At 55.7% G+C, this 21,112-nt stretch overlaps 2 protein-coding genes across 6 annotated transcripts; one reads left to right on the top strand and one right to left on the bottom strand.

Moving 5' to 3' along the window:
* Positions 1-254: 254 nt before the first annotated feature.
* On the bottom strand, positions 255-18,102 carry LOC117647994 (androgen-induced gene 1 protein-like). Of its 5 annotated transcripts, none has more exons than XM_034390062.1 (6): positions 17,860-18,102; positions 3,969-4,106; positions 3,658-3,875; positions 3,417-3,568; positions 811-861; positions 255-703 (listed from the first exon to the last, which is right to left on the bottom strand). In XM_034390062.1, exons 1-6 carry the CDS (start codon positions 18,007-18,009, stop codon positions 678-680), a joined length of 735 nt encoding a protein of 244 aa, XP_034245953.1. In that variant the 5' UTR covers positions 18,010-18,102; the 3' UTR covers positions 255-677. The 5 variants fall into 5 exon arrangements, with proteins under 5 accessions (XP_034245953.1, XP_034245941.1, XP_034245962.1 ...); XM_034390050.1 differs by lacking the exon at positions 17,860-18,102 and adding an exon at positions 4,581-4,833; XM_034390071.1 differs by lacking the exon at positions 17,860-18,102 and adding an exon at positions 4,426-4,500.
* Positions 18,103-18,629: 527 nt separating this feature from the next.
* On the top strand, positions 18,630-20,447 carry LOC117648356 (vesicle-associated membrane protein 721-like). Its single transcript, XM_034390854.1, has 5 exons — positions 18,630-18,748; positions 18,828-19,084; positions 19,198-19,399; positions 19,491-19,646; positions 19,724-20,447. The coding sequence occupies exons 2-5, from the start codon at positions 18,894-18,896 to the stop codon at positions 19,865-19,867; spliced, it is 693 nt and encodes a 230-aa protein (XP_034246745.1). The 5' UTR covers positions 18,630-18,748; positions 18,828-18,893; the 3' UTR covers positions 19,868-20,447.
* The last annotated feature ends 665 nt before the right edge of the window (positions 20,448-21,112 follow it).

Raw genomic sequence — 21,112 nt, 5'->3', positions numbered from 1 at the left:
CAAGCCCCAAATTGAGCCATGCCCTTCTATTTTGTGTGGCAACGCATGTTGTGTAGTCGCCGGGTCGAGAGAGAGGCCACCCAATTTGACAAATAAATCATGTAGATTGCAGGTCACAAACCCAAGACTTGATTTCAGATAGCCTCAAAAGGTGACAGCAAAATACACGAATGGAGTATGTGTGAGATGAAATGCTTCGGTTTGACAGGGAGCAAAAACAATGCCCCTGAGAAATTTTTTAAAATCCAGAAAAATAAATTAATTAACATGTTTATTATCAACAATTCAAGTTAACATAAAAACTTTGCATAAAAAAGAAATATATAAATCCTTAAAACGACACTGAATTTCACTAACATCAATTGCTAGAGTATTCTATGAAATCAATTGAATAAGTTGAAGGACTAGACATGTGACATTGGCATTGCAAAGCAAATGTAGCTTCTAGGAATGTCAGGACTCAACTAAAACTGTAAAGATAACAAAATAATGTTTCATATAAAACTCCAGCTAAGGCATCTTAGATACATTGGTAGTAGGCAAGGGGCTAGACAAACTATTACAAGATTTTGAAAAAGTTTCATTTGACTTCTAAAACAGAGAAAAGGGGCGATTCTTGCACTGGAATGACAAGGTATACTGTAAATGCAGCTCTGTTCTTGTTGTACGAGTTAGTTTCAATTTATTTTCTTGGTAGATTTACCTGCAAAAACAGATCATATATTTATTTCATGCAACAACCAACTCTCCCTTCCCCCCCCCCCCAAAAAAAAAAAAAAAAAAAAGGCAACTGCATTTGTAAAAAATTACCATTTGAATTTTTCACACTATTCTTTGGTGATAGTTTGGAGTAGTTATGTCCTGAAAAACAAAAAAGAAAACATATTTTAGCACTCTTTTAACACTCTTGGCATAGAGAAGCTATCTACAACCCACACCACTAGCACACCTCCCGCTCTTTATTTCATGATTAGGGTAATAATGTAGATGTGTATACATCAGTATACAACTGAACACTTGAAATTTTATTATGAAGTTTGAGTTGTTAATGGGGACTCTAAATGTGAGCCCTGTCAATGGTTAATCAATGAACTGGGACAGTGATAAGATGTGCACCCAGTTTAAAAATCGTGTCATTTTCTTTCAAGCACAGACCTTTACTAAAATGCTGCTTGAGCATCATGCAAACTTTAAGAATGGGCAGATAGAACTTACACATCTCATGGATTGACATTCATAAGCAACTGAAAAGGTGGACAAAAGGGGAGAGAGGGGGTAGGGAGGGGCATGGTTTAGATAAGACAGTGAGCTACAGTGGGCTGTGCAGGCCTGAAACTGCAATATAAAAGAATAAACTGAGGGGAAAGGAATTTATTTGCTTTGCTGTAAAAGATTCACAGAGAATGTTAGTAGTCTTATCAAATAAAATTACCAATATCAGGTTTTATATGAAGGGTTTGTATACACAAATCCAATTTGAGGTGCTTAGCAAGCATCTACACTACAGAAAAGGAGAGTAATAAGGGAAGACACATACGCACAGAATAAAGGGGAAAGGGGTAGAAAAGAACATCTCCACTAACATGTACAGGTACAATATCTAACTAAAACCTACAGAAGCCAAAACAGACCACAGAAAAACTCCCAACATCTCTTGAGAAATTTCATAGAACATCAGACTTGCAGGGCCAAACAAACCGGCAAAAGGGAAATTATAAATCAAAGCACTTTGCCCTTTGCCTTATGAGAAGTAGGAAATCAAGAAAATTGCTGTAGCAGTGCTCATTCACTGGTGGATTGTATGAACAAAGATGATGGATAGTGGAACATACAACACAAGAAATTGTTTCGTTGACTTGATAAATCTAGCATGAGGTGAGAAACTCACCCTTCGTTGCTTGCCTCAATGCATTAATTTTTAAAAATGGTAACTTAATTGCAACATACAAACTGTCCAGTATTAATTTTTGGACATCTAATCAATAAATCATAGAACAGGTAGTGTGAACTGGTCTTTCAGGCCACTTCCAATTCGACCAGATGAACCACTTGACAGAACCAACAAGCAAAATTTAGTCCAGTCACAATCAAAACTTTTATCACAGCGCAGCACTGCCTTGACTCATAGGTAACATAGCTATGGCACTATCTACCATTATCATAGTTGCATGAGTGTTGACATGCTCCTGACATTTGACTAATTTCACCACAAGAAATAATTAAACCTTGGCAAACCTATAACCAAGGAAAAGGAAGCAAACCAAAATATAATGTGGCTTAGCATCAAAGTTCAGTGAAGGGACATGTTTATAAGTACCAAAATTCAACAGAGTAAGTACTTTCTTGTGTGAGAAGCAGCAGAAAATAGGAAAGACCCAAAGTACTGGATTCACTAAATACAATGGTGTTCCAAATAAAAAAACAAAACAAAGGACACCTATTTAGAGATTTAAAGATTCTTGTAGCCAACATGCATAATTAATTTCCAATATGTTAAATAATATCCTACCTATGTATGAACTCGGAATCAAATATTCCGTACACAAAGTACATAAATACATACACAAAATCATAAACTGGCCAACAAATAGGCTGATCACAGAGCTACTTACTAACAAAAAATCTTTTTACACCATGATGCTGGGTCTAATGAAAAGCATACTGATAAAAACAGTTTGAAGACACACAAAAGACAAATGGAGTCTAGAAAATAAAATAAAACAAATCAAAAACCAATGATCTAAATGAATCCAAAATTACAATCATTCAAAAATGAGAGAATAGAACAAGTCTACAGATATGTACAAAAGTGAGACAAAAAATACCATGCACTAAGGTGATGAGATGTGGTTCTTACTTAAGAAACAAAAACAAAAATGAACTTTGACCAATCAAACAATGAATTTCAACACAAGTTTCTAACTAACCATGAACTACAACATAAAAATGACACTACAAATGACAATGTTGTCATGCAATCTTATAATCACAGTAAATAGGCCACAAGGAAATTTGAACATAGCCTGGAGCTCAGCCAACATGAACCACTACTACAAAGTTCTACTGTGACTTTGCTACAAAACATTTAAAAAAAAAAACAGGAAAAAAAAAGGTTGAGGCCAAAGTTGACTACAAAGTATTTATAGTACGACTAATTGATGTGATGACTTGTAAGAGTATTTGACCCATCAGGAGGAGGTATACTTTAAGATATGGCTTAAATCCTTGTCAGTCTTCATTTATCATACGCTAACCAACGTGCGCACAAATTAATAGTGCCATTGCAATAGCATTTTTTCAGAGTTGCCTTGTGAAAATTTACACAGAACCATCCTTAATATCAACTTCTGTCATAGGCAGAGTTTCGTCAGGATTCGGAATTTCTGCCTTATCCTTTTCTGGACGCAGCAACTCACCCCATCGCTTGTTGTTGATGAAATCGCCAACAAGATAAAGTATGAGACAGAAAGCCAGCATGGCAAGGAGGAAGAAAATTCGAGACGGCCAGTCCATCACATTCATGACAGGGTAAACCCAGAGGTTGGTATTATAATAAATCACAAATGTCCTGGAAAATAAAAAACAACAAATGAACCATTAGGGAAATGACTTAATTTAACGTCTTATTCTGTGGCTTGTCATCTAAAATGTACTTACCATGATAGATAAGTGGCCATAAAGATTGTAAGTCCTGCAAGTCCCTTCTTTTTGGTGGGGTATTTACGGCATGACAAGAACATCTCCAGGAGAATGAAGATGACAATATTCGTATGCATAATGTGATTCAACCAGAAAGGGAAGTATGCATCAAGTTTCTTTGGTAAAACTAACTCTCTATCAATTGCCATAATGGACCAGAATGTAACACCAACAAACTGTAATAAGAAAATTTTAAAGATAAAACCAGAATTAAAATACAGCCAAACAACTTAAGTATTACAGATAAATTCAAAACCATATATACATACCATAGCAATTGGGAAGGCAAACGCTGCGAACATGTAGTCCTTAATCCTCCTGATAAGTGGCGGGTTTGGTGGATTTGGTGAGTGATCCCCCGCAGCATCATTTATGAGGCAAACTGTGAAGTACACAGCTTGAAGAATCTAGAACAGAAAATGGAACAATGTGTTATTCGAAACCAGATGGTCTTTCTGTTCAGAATGCACCGTAGACTGCTGCCAAGATTCTGCCAAGATTCTTTTGTTTGTTCTGGGCAAACAGTAAGCTGCATAGACAGTTGCCGAAGATGCCATGCCGTAGCGCGTGAAACCAATCGGCACCGGCACAAAATGCTCTCTATCATGACTACCGGACTTGTCCAGCACTGACAGTCAGGCGAAAACACAAGTAAACAAACCATTGTCTCTGTCTCAAGGCAACGAGACATTCGAAACAGTGTAACGGGTCAGAGCTCACCCGTACCCAAATTGCCGGCACCACGCCGAACCGCACGGCACACTCCTCACCGCACTCCTCATTCATTCCCATTCACTCATTCATTCATTCCCATTCATTCGCCAGACCGCAGGGCAGGGCCCTCACGGTAATGATAGGTTAGGGCCAGTTTCAGTACGCACCGCGTCCCAAAAGGTGAGGTAGACAAGCTTGCCCCCGAAGCCGCTGCCCATCTCCTGCACCTCGCGCGGGATTTTGACTCTGGTCCAGTCATAAAAGACGGCGAACGTGAACTGCACGGCGCCGACCAAGTGGATGATGGCGCAGACGAGGGTCATCACGGAGCGCGACCGCGAAGGCGAGGGCGCCATGGTGGCGGAAGGGTCCTGGCCCTGGCTGGGGTCGGGTCGGGTCCTGCGGCGCGGCGGGGGCGGGGCGGCCAGCTGGGCGGAAGTAGGGCGGAAGGATCAGCGCGGACAGCGGGGCTCCGGTGCAGTCCGGTGGCGCGCAGGCTGGGCAGGGCTCAGGATGTCGACGACGCGGACGCGGCACGCGACGCGACTCGCCGCCTCGCTCAAACCTCTCGGACCCGGACCGCTCCGCTTGGCTCCGCTGTGCACTCCACTCGCAGTCGACTCGACTCGACGCCAAAACAAACTGCCGCCGCCCGCCGCTGGCTGGCTGGCGGGGAGCGGGGACGACGGCGACGGCAAGGCGGACGGGGAGGCCTTGGGCCTTGCTCTGGCTGCCCGAGCGGCCGGAGGGGCGGGGCGGGGTGTGACGGCGCGTCGTGCGGGGCGTCGGGCGTCGTCTGCTCGCAGGGCGACGGCGTCGGCGACGCGACGGTGACACTGGACGTGACCTGGACGACGACGACGACGACGACGTTCGCCTACCACCGCTGCTGCTGTCACTGACACGCGAGTCGCAAACGCCAAGCACGAAGCCAGCCACAGTCAGCCACTCAGCCGGTGCGGTCTAGTTCTTGTTGGAGACCAATCCGTCCTGCCGTCCTGTCCTGCGAACGGTCGTCCGCAAACGCGACGCCCTCGGCCCCTTCCACCGCGGGGCGCGGGGCCCGGCCGGGATTGGGGCTGGGACCCCCGACCCCGACGTCGACGTCCCCTCCTCTGAGTCACACCGTCCTTTTCCACCGCACCTGCATCCGAAGCGGCGCGCGAGCGAGCACATTGCGCGGACTGCAACAGATTCTGCCTGCAGAGTCGCGGGGACATCGCTGTCGCTGCTGCAGCCCGCGTCCGGCAGGGAGAGGCTCACCATGACCCTGGCCCACATCTGGACATTCTTTTCAAGCAGGGCACAGGGCACACCCGCGGGCCGGCCAGGCCCACGGCTCCCTAGAGAGCTGCTGCCGCTGCGGCCGGCGTCAACGCCTCGGGGACGGGCGTCGCGACGCACCCAAGGATTGCCCCCCCCCCCTTCCCCCTCGTGCGAGCTGCCAAAACGGCATAGCGGCGCATCGTCCCGACGCACCGGGAGGGGCGCGGCGCGCGGCGGCCGGCGGGGCGTCGGCCAGGGCCGGGGTCCTCGACCGGGACGTGGCGAAGTGGCGGGGCCGGCGGGGGATTGTCAGTCAATCCACTACTTGTCCCGCGGGCTGTGCGCTACACCTCGTATCGCCTCGCGTACACACCGCACTAACGCATTCACCGTGATTGGGTGCCGCCGGGTCAACTAGATGCAGCGCGGCCAGCCCATTAGGCCGCCCATTCACTGAAAGGGCCGGCCGTGCGGCCAGTTGGGAGGCGGGGACGAACGCGAACAGTCATTCGATTCTACTAAGCAAGGGACGATGCAAAAAGGCGGGCGTGTTTAGGGAGACTTGGAGGCAGAAGTTCGAGCCGATCGGACGGGATGGCCGGGGAAGGCCAACGGCACAGCTCCGCGCCCACCGGCGGTGACTAGACTTGCTTAAGAAACAGTTGATGCGTTTTCGCGATCACTCTCCCCTACCTTGGCATCTTCCGTACTGTCACCCTGCCCGACCGGCCCCTCACCAACTGCACCCGAATCCGCCACCCACGCGATGCCACGCGATGCAGAGGTCGCCCTCGGCGTCCAAGGGACCGAGCGCGGTGACGCGGCGTTGCGAAAGTCGCCGCCCGTCCGATTCCCACTCGGAAATAACGCAATCGTGAGAAAGTCCACAAAACGCGCGCGACCGCGACTCCGACATAGGGTTTCTAAGTGTTGTCCTCGGACCCACAGCTCGAGGACACACTAGTGCCGGATCATCCTGACTACAATCGCCGCTGGGGCCGTGCAAGGGACCGGCAAAGAAAAAGTGACCAAAAGAAACCAGCTGGTACACGGCGCCAGAGTACAGTACAGTCCAGTGAAAAAGGCTGGCTGGGCGAGATTGGCAGCCGTAAGGCGAAGGCCGCGAAGGCCGCGGCGGTCGTCTGCCGGCGGGGTAGAGGGTTCGCACATGACTTCGCGCTTCGCACCTAGAGAAATGTTGGGCAGCTTCACGGACAGCTTCAGCTTCTATTCAGCTTCGCACAGCGCGGCCGCCTTTATTCCTAGCACTTGGCACCGACGTCGAAGTGTACAGAGCACAGTGCGGCGGCTGCGGTCCGACGAACGAAAGCGAACTAAAGCCCATTCCCAACAACTTGCGGCGATCGCCGGCGCTGATTACCGCCCGAAAAACGACCAAGCAGAATGAAAGGAAACAACGAGTTTTTAATTTGGACCGAAGGGCCGCGGAGCGCTGCGGTCAAGGTCAGCCGCCTTAGCAAAACAATGAAGGCGACATTACCCAAGCCGTTGCATGTGTACGATACGTGCCCACTTTGGTTATCTTTGTTCACTTTGCTGGCCGCACTGCACTGGTAAAACAAAGGCATAAAAATTACGCCCTTAAGGGCATAAATACTCTTTTACGCCCTTCGAGGGGCATAAATCGTTTTATGCCCTTGGGAAGGGCGTAAATGGTATAGGAATTTCAAGCAAAATTTTAATGCCCTTCCCAAAGGCATTAACGATTTATGCCCCTTAAGGGCGTAAATCGTTTACGCCCTTAAAGGGCATAATTTTTATGCCTTTGTTTCACCAGTGTGCACGCGAGTACGCGGAGGCGCGCAAATCGGCCTGGTAACGGCCGCAGCCCGAACCAAACGGAACTCGTCAGGCTAAGGACGTAACGACGTTAACGATGTGCCGCGACGTGCTCACCGCAAAGTGACTCGGCGCACAGTGGGTTTGCCAGAAGACCGGCGCCGGCGGCAAAACTCTGGGCGCGTTTTGAGCTCCAGATGGGACTCGAGCCGAACGTGTGAGCCCACCAATGGATTCCTCGTCCGGAGAGCAATCCGTTGGTGGGGTCACACGTTCGGTTCGAGTCCCATTTAGCGGAGCTCATAACGCGTTCAGGATTTTGACTGCCTGCACTGGTCTTCTAGCTCACTGTGGACCGGCGGTATGGGATAACGTTCGGCGTCTATCTGAGGCATGGAATAGCGCTCGGCATCTGTCTGGCTCGGTGTTTGCCGGCGTTTGCTAATTATTGAGAAAACCGGTGCTGGCGATATTCTCGTAGAGACTGCCAGCTTATCAGCCTCGGGTCATATATTTTCTGCAGCGGGAAAGGCAATAATTCGTTAGCCACCGCGGCGTTGGCCTGCCTGTGCCAGATTCCAACTGTATCGCCATCAACAGCGGCGTTTCGCTCAACTTTTTCGCGAACGACACATGCGGCCTCGGCTATCAACTTATCAACCCAAAATGCGGAACGGCGCGAGGTTCGCCCGTGTGTGCGAACGCATGCGGGAGTCATCCTCTTGTCGCAGTGTTTCCCGGGCCGCACAGCGACACTTTGGGCGACATCACGCACGCGCACACACACACACACACACACACACGCGCGCGCACGAAGTGCTCATGTCAAGGCGATGACGTCATGCCGTCAGATTATACGACTTGTACTCGCGGCTGGCCTACGCATGTGAGACGCGTGTGTTTAGACTTGGCCGCTAAAGCAGTCCTCCAAGCTCCCGAAGCACCCTCGAGGCTTCCGAAGAGACTCCGAGCAAGCACAAATACCACTCGTCGATGATGATGCCGCCGAACGCCGTACTCAGCATCATCGGCCGGTTCGCAACGTACAAAGTTGATAGGTGACGTCGGGCGGGCCGGGCCGGCCTTTCGCTTTACCGTCCGGTCCCCCGACACCCGAGCCGCCGCCCTGAAGCCCTGAAGCATACTGCAGGCTGCGGTGCATTGCTGCAGCTTGTTGCTGTCCTCGAAAAGGCGTCCAACCGCCCCGCCGCCGGGACTGGGCGCAAACTCGGCCAGCGGACAGCACCGCGACAGCACGGCGGCATTGGAGAGGTCAGCCAAGGCCCACCTGCCCCCTCCTGCCTCTGGGCGGGGACGGCGTCATACACCGCCTTGGGCGCGACCAAGACGACGTGGCCGACGGGCAGGTTTGGCGTCCAGCCGACCGCACGCCAACTCCGTCGCTCCGCCGCCAGGACCGTGCGTGCGTCTGCTCGCGCCTCGCGCCACGAACAGTCCAGAACCAGAGCCTCTGCCTCCAGCGCCCTCTCAGCCAAACGATGACCGATTGAATGAATGTTATGGTAATTATTGACATTCCGCGGGGAGAGGGGGCAATTCCTCTTGATCAACCGAATCGGCCCGGCTGCGTCCACCGCGCCGCGCTCCATCGTAAGATTCGAGAAGAGTCGCCAAGGAGCGCCGAAAACAAAGCCTATTTCCCAGCCAAGCCACAGAGCCGGGCGTCGGAGAGGTCTGTTCGGGTCTGTTCCGCTTGGCGCGCTCGGCCGCTCGACCCTTCTTGTCGGCGTCCTCGGAGCGGCCGACACTGGCGGCGCTGCCCTGCAGCCCAGCCGGCCCTGGGGGCCCTGGCCAGGCCCTGGCTTATCGCCGCCGCGAACGGACTTTACTCGGAAGGGGCAGCCACTTGGAGTGTAGGGGCACGAGGCGCGACAGACAACAAGTGCGCGGAAGTCGGCGGCACGACCGCAGATTAGTTTTTGCAGTGTGAAGGCGCCAGCGTGCCAGTGCACAGCATGGCGTGGCAACGCGCCCGCACTCTTCCCCTTCCTCTCCCCCGCACTAACGTGAAGTCCAGACTCGGCACTGGTCGAGCACATACACAACACCTTTGATGAGCGCTCCCCCCCCCCCACACACACACACACACGCAGGACGTCACGCATCCCTTGGCAGCGGAAGAGCCGCGGATGGCGACGGAATGGTTGATGGCAGGCCGAGGATGGGACGGAGTGCTGGGCCCTGGGCGTGCTGGCTTGGCAGCAGATTTTGTCTGGGAAATGTGGCAGCGTTGATCCGACGCGTTCCGACGGTCGGAACGCGTCTTCGACAACGTGTTCGCCACCACCAGTCCCCACGTCATGCTCACAAAAACGAGGCTCAAAAACAACAAGACGAACGACACTACTTATTATACTCTTTGCCGGCTCGTCGCCTCCTCGTCATGTCTCGTTCCCGAGATGCCGGCTCCGCAAGGTGTCAATAGAAGAGGTGGTAAAAGTCATTCCCTCCGAAGACCTCAACCTAGACCTTAACCCTGTAGGGCCGGGATGAGTGAGATCAGTCTTTCAGTCCCGCTCACACCCGAAAATAAAATGCCCACTTCCTTGAGCTGGTCGGGCCTGGACCCGCGCGACTCCGCGAAGGACATCCGGAGGGGGACCGGGGCAGTAGGCTCCGAGTCGAAACTTGAACCTGTCCGTTGGAGCCGCCGAATCCGGGAGCCAGCCAAGTCAAACAGCCCGAAGAGCTCCTGCAGTGGTTGAGAACAGAGGATCATTGCTCTGTCTCTCTCGCACCCCTTCCGGACGCTCCATGAATGCGAGAGAGACAGCGATGAGAGCTTCTTCCGAATCGCTCGGCAGGCTCGACACGCGTGCTGCGCTAGTGCTGCGCTAGTGCTGCGCTAGTGCTGCGCTAGTGCTGCGCTAGTGCTGCGCTAGTGCTGCGCTAGTGCTGCGCTAGTGCTGCGCTAGTGCTGCGCTAGTGCTGCGCACGGGGGCAGCGTGCTGCGCTACGCGTGCTGGGGCACGGCACTGCGCACGACGCCATCTTGCCAGCGAGCATCTTGCGGCCAGCTGCCACTTGGCTTCAGCGGCGGCGAGGACTTTTAGTGGGCACTCCACCAGTCACACAGTCACACACTCGGTCACACACTCGCCAATCCAAACAGGAGCAAAAACATTCGAACGCGAAAAGCTGGACGGCGGTGACGCACGCAGCGATCAGCTTCGCGACGCTGCCACGTCAGTCAGGGAAGGGAGGAGAGAACCCACAGGTCGCTGTGGAGGGGCGATGGTGGAATCCGATCCCGCTCCGTTCTGCCCGGTGAATGGAGCTCGCTGCCGCCGCGCCCCTGTTTAGCAGTTTGGAGAGTCTCGTTTTGAGCCTGCCGAAGGTGCGGGTGCGGAACGCGGAAGGGAACGAGTATGCCTTGGGTCTCGGTCACGGACGCGGCGCTGCGTGCGTCGGCCGTCGGCCAGTGCCCCTCGAAGGCACGCCGCGTCACGCCGCGTCACGGCGACACGAGACAGAAGGGTCAACTGCCTCGATGAAGCGAGGATTGGCTGGCCTGCAGGGCGATCCCAAAACGTCACTCTGTTTCTCTCGCACCCGAATGAGACGCCGCACGAGTGCGAGAGAGACGGGGGGCGGTGGAGCAGGTGGAGCACTGTTCGGCATGCTTGCTCGTTGGGCCTGTGGGCGCGTCGGCCCAGTCGCATACCGAAGACAGTGGTTGACTGCAGTTGACTGGACGCAGACGAAGCCGCAGCGGGTTAATGATCAAACGCCAGTCCCACTCGGGTGCACCGCATGCGGTGGACCGCGCGGCGGACGGTCTATATCCAGGGTATGGAATGGACCAGCACCCTGCGATTCCCCGCCGTATTACAGATTGCAGTCCGGCCGCAGGAGTTACCCGAGACTGGCCGACGTGACGAAATAGGCGATCGCGCCCAGTGGGCAGGCAGCAGGCAGGCAGCCTTGCTGGTGAAACTGCATGGCTGACGCAGCACCTGGACCATGCACACCATGCACCATGCATGTCGGTGCACCGGCTGGGGCCACTCTCGAATCGAGCTCGGCAGACTCATTCCGAGAGTCGTTTACGCCGCCCGGTCTCTCTAGCCGCGCGAGACGCCCCATGAGAGCGAGAGAGACGAGGAGCGACTCTCGGAATCAGCCTGCGGCGCGCCGCGTCACGTTAGCGCTGTGGTCGCGGTCTCCCGCTCGCTCCAGAAAGTGGCAGGTAATAACACTGACTCCGCTCCACTCAAACATGGGCGTTGCTTGTGGCTCGTTGGCCGCACGAGCGCATCTGCCGTCGCCTCGCCTCGCCCCGTCCCACATGCAAACAGTGATTGTGACGAGGGGGCCGGCGAGCGCGACGCCCCACTGCTGGCTTGCCGGCCCAGCCGCCCTGGCCGCCCAGCCCAGCCGCCCCCACTCCTCCGGCAACTCGACCTTGGTCTGCGGCGCGGTGGCCGCGCGAGGCAAGGCGCCGGGCGGCGCGGGCCTCCGGGGCTCGACGTGGACGGGACGGCTGTCACACGATATCACTGGCCGTCCAGGCCGTCCAGGCCGGTCGCACGCGTGCCAGCAGGCTGCTTCCGAGCAGTGCGTTCGCCGCTGTCGCTCTCGCACTCAAGGGGCGCCCCGTGGGGGTGCGAGAGCGACAGAGCGAGCTCGTAATCGCTCTTCAGAGTGACTGGCCATCCCCGGGGGCGACCGGGGCGCCGGGGCCAGAGCGCACTGCTTGGCGGAGGCGAGCGTGTCGGGCAATCAAGTCATTAGGAGCAGGAGACGCGGATTCGGCCGTTCGGCGCCGTTCGGCCAGCGCGAGCGGATTGGCGGGTAGACGCTGTGCCGCGCGCCGGCCGTTTGGAGGTTGTCGAGTCGCTCGACTTTGAGCTCGCGCTCGCCTCCGCGCTCGCCGAGGTGCACCGACACGGCCTGCCGCGCTAACTGCTTGTCGTTGGCCGATCAATCAAACGCCCCGAGGACGCGGCGGCGCTGCATCACTGCAAAGTCCCGCATCGAAAACGGCAGCGTGCCCTGGAGGCGGCGGGGCGAGCGCCGGGCTGGTACACTGTGTAGATCGGTGTAGATCGCGGCGACACTGATAACCACCATCCTTTGGACGGGCTGCTGGCGTTATCTTCGATAGCAACGCGGCGCGTGGCCGAAGGACCTCGTTTCGACGCGCTGCACGGGTTTGCCGAGAGCTCGCTGCAGGGCCTCTGCCTCACCTGGACGGCCTCGGCGACGTTGGCGGAAACGCAAGTCACTGTAAGGCTGTTGCTTTTTACTCCGGCGGTCCGGCTGAATCGGAGGCAGCCTGATAAACAGGGCTCAATTAAAAGAGGAACTGGTTCCCGGGGATCCACGCCGCTCGACGCGCGCGGCTGGCTCGGCTCGGCTCGGCTCGGGAAGCAGCTCGGGAAGCAGCGCGGGAAGCGACGAGTCGAATGGGAAGTCTGCCTGCCAGGCGCTGTGAGGCGCACCGCGGTTTGACTCGCAACGGGTCGAGGCGAGGTTAGGTAGGATCGGATGCTCCCAAGCCAGCGCCGCGCCAGCACGGCCGCGCAGCCCGCCACCATCATGTGTGGTCTAGCCCTTAATGGTAATGGCAATGGCAGATAGGCAACGCGTCGACACCGACGCATTGCAGTGCTCCGGTTGCCTATCATCACGGCGCTCTCGCCAGCGGCGCGGGCCGGCCAGTCTCAGCGACTCAATCGGGCGTCGGGCCGCGAGTTGGCCCGTTCTTCGAGGTATCGATGCGTCAGGTGTGAACACGAACGCCGGCAATCGAATGGCTTCCTTCGCCTCGGGGCGGGCCTACGGGTCGCTTATAGTGCCACGATGTGTATCACTGCAGCTTTTCCAGTCATTCTGTCGAGCGCGGTGTGATACAAGATACAGCGACTCGGTTCGTGTTATCAATAGAAACCATTAGCGCTGCTCCAGTTTCTGTTCTGCGCTGGACGCGCTGGACGCTGGCCGGCCTGCCGCGAAGTTGGCCGCAAAGATGTCGCAGTCCACCATCACCGCCATCATCGCCTGCAGAAGTCTTCGCGATCGCCGTCGCGGATTGCGCGACACCGCCACAAAGCGATGTGCCCCATCACTGGAAAAGCAATTAGCATCGGCGCATTGCTACTTTCGCAGTGGCGGCAGTGTGTCAGTTAATGCGGCCGCATTATGCAGTGCAGGCGTTTACTGGCCGGGCGACTCCACTGCAAGGAGAGCGGGGTCGCGTCTGGCCGCCTCTCTAGGCCACGCACTCCTGGGCGACAAAACAACACGCATCGCGGCATCGCCGTCGTGCGTCGTGCGTATGTCGGCCGAGACATGCAAAGACCGGAAGGGAAGACGAGGTGGCGGCGCGGCGCGGTGCAGCGGGCGAGGACAGTGTCAAGGCCAAGGCCGGCGTGGCTGCCACGGACGTGGCGGTCTGCCTGTCTGCACTGGCTCGCCACTCGCCACCACCGGCCTGCTGACCGCTCTGGCCACCGGAACAGGTCGGCCGCCACCACGCCTCGCCGTGCCGTGCCGCGCCGCGCCGCCGCGCGTTCTACTCGGCGTCGCCGGCGAGGCGCGAGGCGCGAGGCGCTGTCTGGCGGTCGATGCCGTATGACTTTGACTCGGCTTCCGATAACCAGGGCACTCGCTGTCACCACGCGTCGCCACGTTCATACAGCGCGGGCACGGCGTGCACGGCCGTGGCCGCGCAGTGCTTTGTCTCGGCCCAGAGCTAACGATGCGAGGAGGAAACGAAAACCAAAGAAGACGAGCACACGTCTCCGCCAACAGTTCTTTGGTCGGGCCGCATCTTCTCTCTCTCTCTCGCACCCGTGTGGCGTCCCGTAGGGGCGCGAGAGAGACAGAGCGAGGGTGACGACACCTGCGGGCGATTGGCCAAGGACGCTCATTGTGTTCATTAGCTCGGCAAAGAACGCGGTGGAGTGACGCGCTTTCCTGGAGTGAGCGCACGTGCAGCACGTAGTGCGTGGCAACGCGGTGGTCGACCCCGCGGCCCGCGGCCAGGGAGCCGGCGAGGATTCCCAAAAGGCAGTAAAATTATGGCGATTCCCAAAGGAAAGGCGTTTACGACCGCGAGAGAGTCGTCTCGTCAATGTGGATTTGAATACGACTTGCAATGACCCGGCCCCCCATGGGGCTCGACATGACTTTCAAGCATGACGAGAGCCGACAGCAGCGCTGGCTGTCAGGTTGTAGCGTCAGGCTTTACACCAGTGCCCGCTGTTTTTTTAGGGCGAGGGCGCCTCCATGAAGGGAGGGTTCTGGGGTAATAGGGAGGGAGAAGGGCGCAGGACGAAGGACCAAGCCGCTCGCCCAATTATTTTCCACCCTGTGTCGTGGAGGGCGTGGGGTGCTCAAGGCCCTCCTCGGAGTGGCGGCGCGAGGCCGGCAGACCCACCGCGTCATTACGTGCAGCGGTAGGCGATTCAGGGAGTCGCTTTCATCGCTGCCTCTCTCGCACCTACAGGGAACGCCCCTTGAGCGCGAGAGAGACAGTACGACGAAAACGACTCTCGGAATCAGTCTGCAGGGCCTTCCAACTCCCAGGCCCCGCGCGCCCCCTGCTCGCCCCTGCTCTCCAGCTCGTCGCCTTCAATGTGTCCACTCTCTTCTTTCCTCACCGCCGGCCTGCCGCGGCCTGCCCATGCCGGCCTATCCAGGACACACGACCGCGTTTAATCCGACAACATTTTCCCCAACATCGCTGCGTCGGCCGGGTGGAGTGCGGTGCATTTCGTTTCGACACGCCTGCCTGCTGCACTGCTTCATGAGGACCCGGCTGGCAGCCTGGCAGCTCCCCTTGCGCTGTACCAACACCGCGTGCGCGCGCTAACCGTGCCCCGTGCCTCCGCTGGGCGCCGCAGCGGTGCACCGGGCGCTGCGGGGCTGCCCACGGGTTGATTCCGAGCAGCGGCGTCTCTCTCGCACTCGTAGGGGTGCGAGAGAGAGGACGCCCAGAGCCTGCATGGGCGGTGCGCGAGGCGGTGCGCGAGGCGGTGCGTGGCCCGCGGCCAGTGGGAACCAACCGAACGGCGGAGACGGCGGACCGGCTTTGCTTTTCGTGACGAACGATCGCCTCGCGTCGGTGCCGCCTGGCCTAGCCTAGCCTAGCCTAGCCTCGCCGCCGACGTGCTTGGCGCAAAGCTCCAGGCCGCCTGGCGCACGCCTGGCGCCTGGCTGCAGTTTTACAGCATCATCGCCAGCTTCGCCTGCAAGGGGCCGCGGATTGGCCTTGGGATTCGGGGCAGCCATCCGTCTCCGTGATGCAGCAGGCGCTCGCGGTGCAGGCGGTGCAGGCCTTCGTGGCCGAGTGACCCACGCCACGCTGCCACCATTGCCTCGAGCGCCTCGAGTCCCGAATCGAGGCCTTGTGGACTTCGGCCGCGCGGTAAGGGCCTACAGAAAGCGCAGCGCGTACTGCCATCCCTTCGACGAGGCCCAGTCATGGAAAGGATTGACGGCCTGCCAACGGCGGAGCAGCGACGCACAGTGGGTCGGAGGCGGTCAAAATCCCGCGTTTCGAGCTCCAGAGTCGCTAAACAGGACACGAACGTGTGACCGCACCAATGGATTCCTCGTTCGGAGAGCAATCCATTGATGGGGTCACACGTTCGGTTCGAGTCCCATTTAGCGACTCTGGAGCTCAAAATGCGTCTATAGTTTTGGCCGCCTCCACCAGTCCTCTGGCCCACTGTGCGCCGCCGGAATCTATGGAGCCTGGAATCCGGAGCGGAGGGAAGCCCTGCCGGGCGGTGCGCTCTGCCGCTCTCCCGTTTCCTTGCGTTATGGTCGGCAGTGGCCGGGCGAACCGAGCGGCTTGGGATAGGCTAGGAACCCCGCGGCTGGAGTCTGGAGCAGAGCGCGCGTGACTCGCCCAGGATGGTTCCGCGTCCTCCTGCAGTTGCAGAGCCACTCGGCCACTCCGAGGGACCGTTTGGTCGCTCTGTCTCTGTCGCACTCATGGGATGGAGAAGCCACTTCTCTGGATAAAGTAAAACGCGGTGTGGGTTCAGCGTTTTGCGGTCGTTAGGTGACAGGTGACTCCGGGGCGTCCGGGGCGTCCCACGGGGGAGTGAGAGAGAAAGAACGCCGGGACGGCGCGGCTCGTGTCATCGGCGAGGTCCTCGCGGCTCGGCGACGGTCCCCGCCGCGGTCCCTGTGGTCTGCCCTGCAGTGCCCTGCTGTCCCCTGCCTGCAGGCCGCGGGCGGCTGCTGCGGCGGCGAGGCACATCACGACCGACGGCACCGTTAGCATGCCGTCAAACGCAATGCGGCGCCGTGCTAGGATTGGAGGACAACGGATGCAGCACGCCGAAGACGACTTGACAAACACCTAGAGACTCGCTTCACATCGTCGCATTCCAGGAGAGCGAACGAGTTTAATTAAGACAGCGGTAGCTTGCAAATCAAGCGAACCAACTCGAATCTGGGAAACGGACTTCAAATGTGGGACGGAGCGCTGGTGTTCTTGCAGCTCTGGACTCCGCCCTCGTGTTCCACATGCCGCACAGCGAGACTGTTATCGGGGACCCTTTTTATCACCAAGTCACTCGACGAGCATGTATCGACCGCAGGACTTCACTCCTCGGGGGAACGACCGCAACGCACACAAATCACTGGGCACTTCCGCGGGGCCGCGTTTTGGGCAGTTTGTAGGGGGGGAGGGGGTGTCAAATCAAACACAAGCCGGTATCCACGGATTGCCCATCGAACGAGGAATCCATTGGCAACACAAGTCTCCGCCGACTGAGCTCGTGTTTTGGCCGACTTAGGGTGCCGGCACGCCGACGCAGACATGACGTTTGGTGACGCCCCCGGCGGCGCGGTGCGGCGCGGTGCGGCGCGGTGCGGGCCCCGTGTGGGACGGGCATCTAGAATGCGAGCGTCAGCAAGACGGCGCGACGGCGCGACAGCGCGCGGCTCCGACTCCAATTCGCACACTTCTTGCTCACGGGGGCTCCGTTCGGCCGTTTGGCTGGCCGGGCTGCCCCACACGCTGCTCGCTGTTCATTATGCAGATCGCGGCCCGCGCCGTACGCGCCACCCCACGCCCTATCATTTGCGTAATCATTCACTATTTTTATTTTTTTTCGAAGGGGCCTTCCCTACCTGGCTCAAACCTCGTTATCGACTGTTCAACAGTTCGGTGTACTGCCAACAAAAACCATAGCAGGCAACTCTACTAAACAAGCTAGCTGACACCTTAGAGTGTCTTGTACTAGTCTATGAGTGTTTTAATGTGTAAAAGGTACCATCTGCTAAAAACTTGACATCCTCGTTTGCACGGCGCAGATCGTTACCTCAACCAGTCGAAAACACCCAGTTGAAACCTCCGTCAACTGTCAACGCACTCGCTGTTCACACCGCACTCACCATGTGCCACACCGTCAGGTACTTGAGGCTGCCGGCGAACTCGAAGGTGATCGTGGACGGCACCTTCACCTTGGTCGAGTTGAAGTAGATGGCGTAGCCGTCCACCACCACGGCGAGGGTGTGGAGGGCCACAGCCAGAGCAAACGCCATCGCGGGACGCTTGCGCGGGGACGTCGTCGGGGACGTCCGCGGACACGAACCGAAGCGAACGCGCGCGAGACCGGACTGGGCGAGCGCACTGGCGGACCGCTACGCCGAATGGCCAAAGACGGCGAAGACCGCGAGGACCGCGAGGCGGGGGGCGTGCGCCTGGCGTGCGCGTTCGCGTCCGCGCCACTAGTCAATGCCCGCTGCGCTGCCTCGCTGCCTCGCTGCCTCTCGCCGTGCCGCCGTGCTTGCACGCGGGTAATGGGCCCTGCCTTACCGCGGAACGCCTCGCGCGGGGACCCAAACACCTGGCAAGGCGGGGCGGGGCGGGGCGGGGCGGGGACTGCCGCCGTCGGGGGGCTGCCTCCACCACAACGTCGATGCACAGTTCGGGGCGCCTCCAGGGGGTGTTCCCCTGGCGACCGCACGTGCGCGCCAGCAGCGGCTAGAGAAAGGCACCACAACACTGCCGGGCGCCGGGACAAGCGAGGGACTTCCCCTCCTTCTCGCCTAGCTTGGCCCTGCGAAAAAAATCCACCTTCTTCCTCAGAACGAGTCGATAAACCCAAACCTTGCGTGTTCTTGGGCCTGGGACGCACGGCGACGGCGTGTTTTGAAATTGGCGCGCACTGATAGGCGAAAGCGCGCGGCGCGTAATTTTTCATACTAGTCAAACAGCTGACGGGTGACGGCTGCTCTCGATCCCGATTCTCGGCTACTCGTTGACAACACAGCTGTGAAGGTAGATTCATGAGCACTTGTTGCCATTGGCCGACAAAAAACAGAGCTTTGTTCTAATCTCTGTCCCCTCCCTCGCTCAGTTGATAAAGGCCAAAACTCATGCTCCCAGATTATTTAGTGGCCTGCTCGCACTCTTTTGGAAGACCATGGCTCCAGCACGTTTGAGAATTGTTTACTGTTCCATACTAAATCGTGACATTACTCTTGTTTCTTATCGACACGATGTGAACGAATTGGCAGAGCTAGGAATAGTAGAAATCCTCGAAGAAGTAAAAGCGTCTATTAGAAGTTTACCGGAATCATCTTATGAACAGAAGTTTACTTATCCTTTCGAAAAGTAAGTACCGTACACCACTTCTGATTTCTGCTTGTTCATGAAGATGGGCCCTTTGTCATCGTGGTCCTTTGTATTAACTTTTAATCTCAACCATTTTACCCCTCAAATTTCAGAGTGCAGGTGTTTGTTCTCATAGACCAAGGCATCACATATCTGTGCATAACAGAATGCACTGACTCGAACTATCTTCCTTTCTCCTGTCTGAATCGTGTCAGAGAGCAATTCTCAGAACAACCAAGTCTTGTTAGTAGATCGTATCGTGCCAATGAAGATGAGTTCGATAGAGATTTCTGTCCAGTTCTTGTACAGATTGTGGTAAGTACAATTTCCGTTGGTGTCCAGACTCAATTTTTGCTTTCAGCTTTTGATACATTTTATTTTTCATGAAAAATGTTTGTACGTTTAGGATGACTTCAATTCTGGCCGTGCTGATAAGTTGTCTCAAGTACAAGAACAAATTGAAGATGTTAAAAAAATCATGCTTCATAATGTAGAGAGAGTTATTGATAGAGGAGAACGCTTAGATGACCTTCTTTCTAAAGCAGAAGAGTTGGAATCACAGGTAGTACTTAATTTAAAGATGAAGTTTTAGCAAAATTATGAGGACTTTGAATGATGGCGGCACGTCTTCTGTTTCAGGGGCAAGATTTCCGTCGGAACACTCACCAGGTATATGTTCAAGCTCGTTGCCGTAACCTTAAGTTGTGGTTGTTAATAGGCTTTATGTTTGCTGTCTTTCTCACCGTAGTAATTTTATTTGCAACTGGTGTCATAAAATCATGAATGCCTGTGATTATTTGGAGGAGCTCTATGTTAAAAACGGGTTTTAATTGAAAAATGTGAAACGTGTTTCTAGCTTTGCGCTTGTAAGGCTTCAATTTTTTGAAAGATCAACCTATGTGGAACAATTTAAAAAATACATTTGTAGGAACAAAGTATTGCCACATTTTCAGTTATCAATATTTTTAAAGTAAAGAACCACTATTTGTGACTCTTTTTAGGAAAAGATTAATGTGATAAAGTGGCTGGCTGCATTACAGAAGCTTTGTCTGTGAACTGCTATTTGTTATGTGTCATCTGAACTATTTTATGTCCCACCAGTGCCAATCGTTTTCTTGGCCATGTGATAACTTTTAATCATGTGATAGTGAAAAGAACAGTTTTCGTATAACATTTATTACCCTAATTGTTGATGTTCATAATTTTCTGACCAATGTAAAATTCTTTAAAGAACCAAGTATTGCAGGATCAATTTTGGACCAATGAAAAAGGCCTTTTGAGTCATTGTATAATGCAATGAATTTGTTATTGTGTTCAGTATTTTTATAATAATTTTAATAAATTTATTTCATCTAAAAAGAGACATGTGGTTGCGAACTTCTTTCCGCACGTTGTGGCGTGGCGTATTTCCAGTGGACGCTCCCCGCGTTGCGCGGGGTATCGCCGGGCGGCCGGGCCTGGCGCCCGCAAGAGGGCAGCACGGGGCGGAAACGGGAAGACGAGAACAAAGACGAGGCGGAACTCGCGGCGCGTGGGGTATCCACAACATTTACCGTGGTTCCACCATTGAAGCGTTCGTTTTACCGAGCGAACGCCGAATTTGGCAAATGCAGTGCAGGCTGGTCCAGCCTGTCACGTCAAGGGCGCCAACCGGGCGCTGCACGTGCAGCTTGGGCTGCCTACCACCCGGCGTTGCCTGCCGCACGACACCGTTTGTGTTCGGTGGGCTGTCTACCCTGCCGGCGCTCCGCGGCTCCGCGTCCACAGCCCTTTGTGCTGTGGCAGCGCGACGGGGTTTTTCTGCAGCCTTTTACCCGAGCGGCAGGAAAAAGGGTGGCAGACAGGCGGAGCAGGCGGAGGCGCATTGACTGACTCCGATGGGACATGTGAATGACAGCGTGATGACGGCGAGGGGCTCGGCTTGTCTCTGGCGGAGGCGGGGATCAGCGCGGCGGCGGCAGCGGCGGCAGCGGCTTGGAGTGGAGCAGAGGGGTGCCTGTGCCTGGCCTGTCTCCTCTCCCCGCTCGC

Source organism: Thrips palmi, unplaced genomic scaffold (assembly GCF_012932325.1).
Source record: "Thrips palmi isolate BJ-2018 unplaced genomic scaffold, TpBJ-2018v1 HiC_scaffold_10, whole genome shotgun sequence".
NCBI lineage: Eukaryota > Metazoa > Arthropoda > Insecta > Thysanoptera > Thripidae > Thrips > Thrips palmi.
The sequence above is the reverse complement of the archived record's forward strand: the minus strand, read 5'-3'. Positions and strand labels throughout refer to the sequence as shown.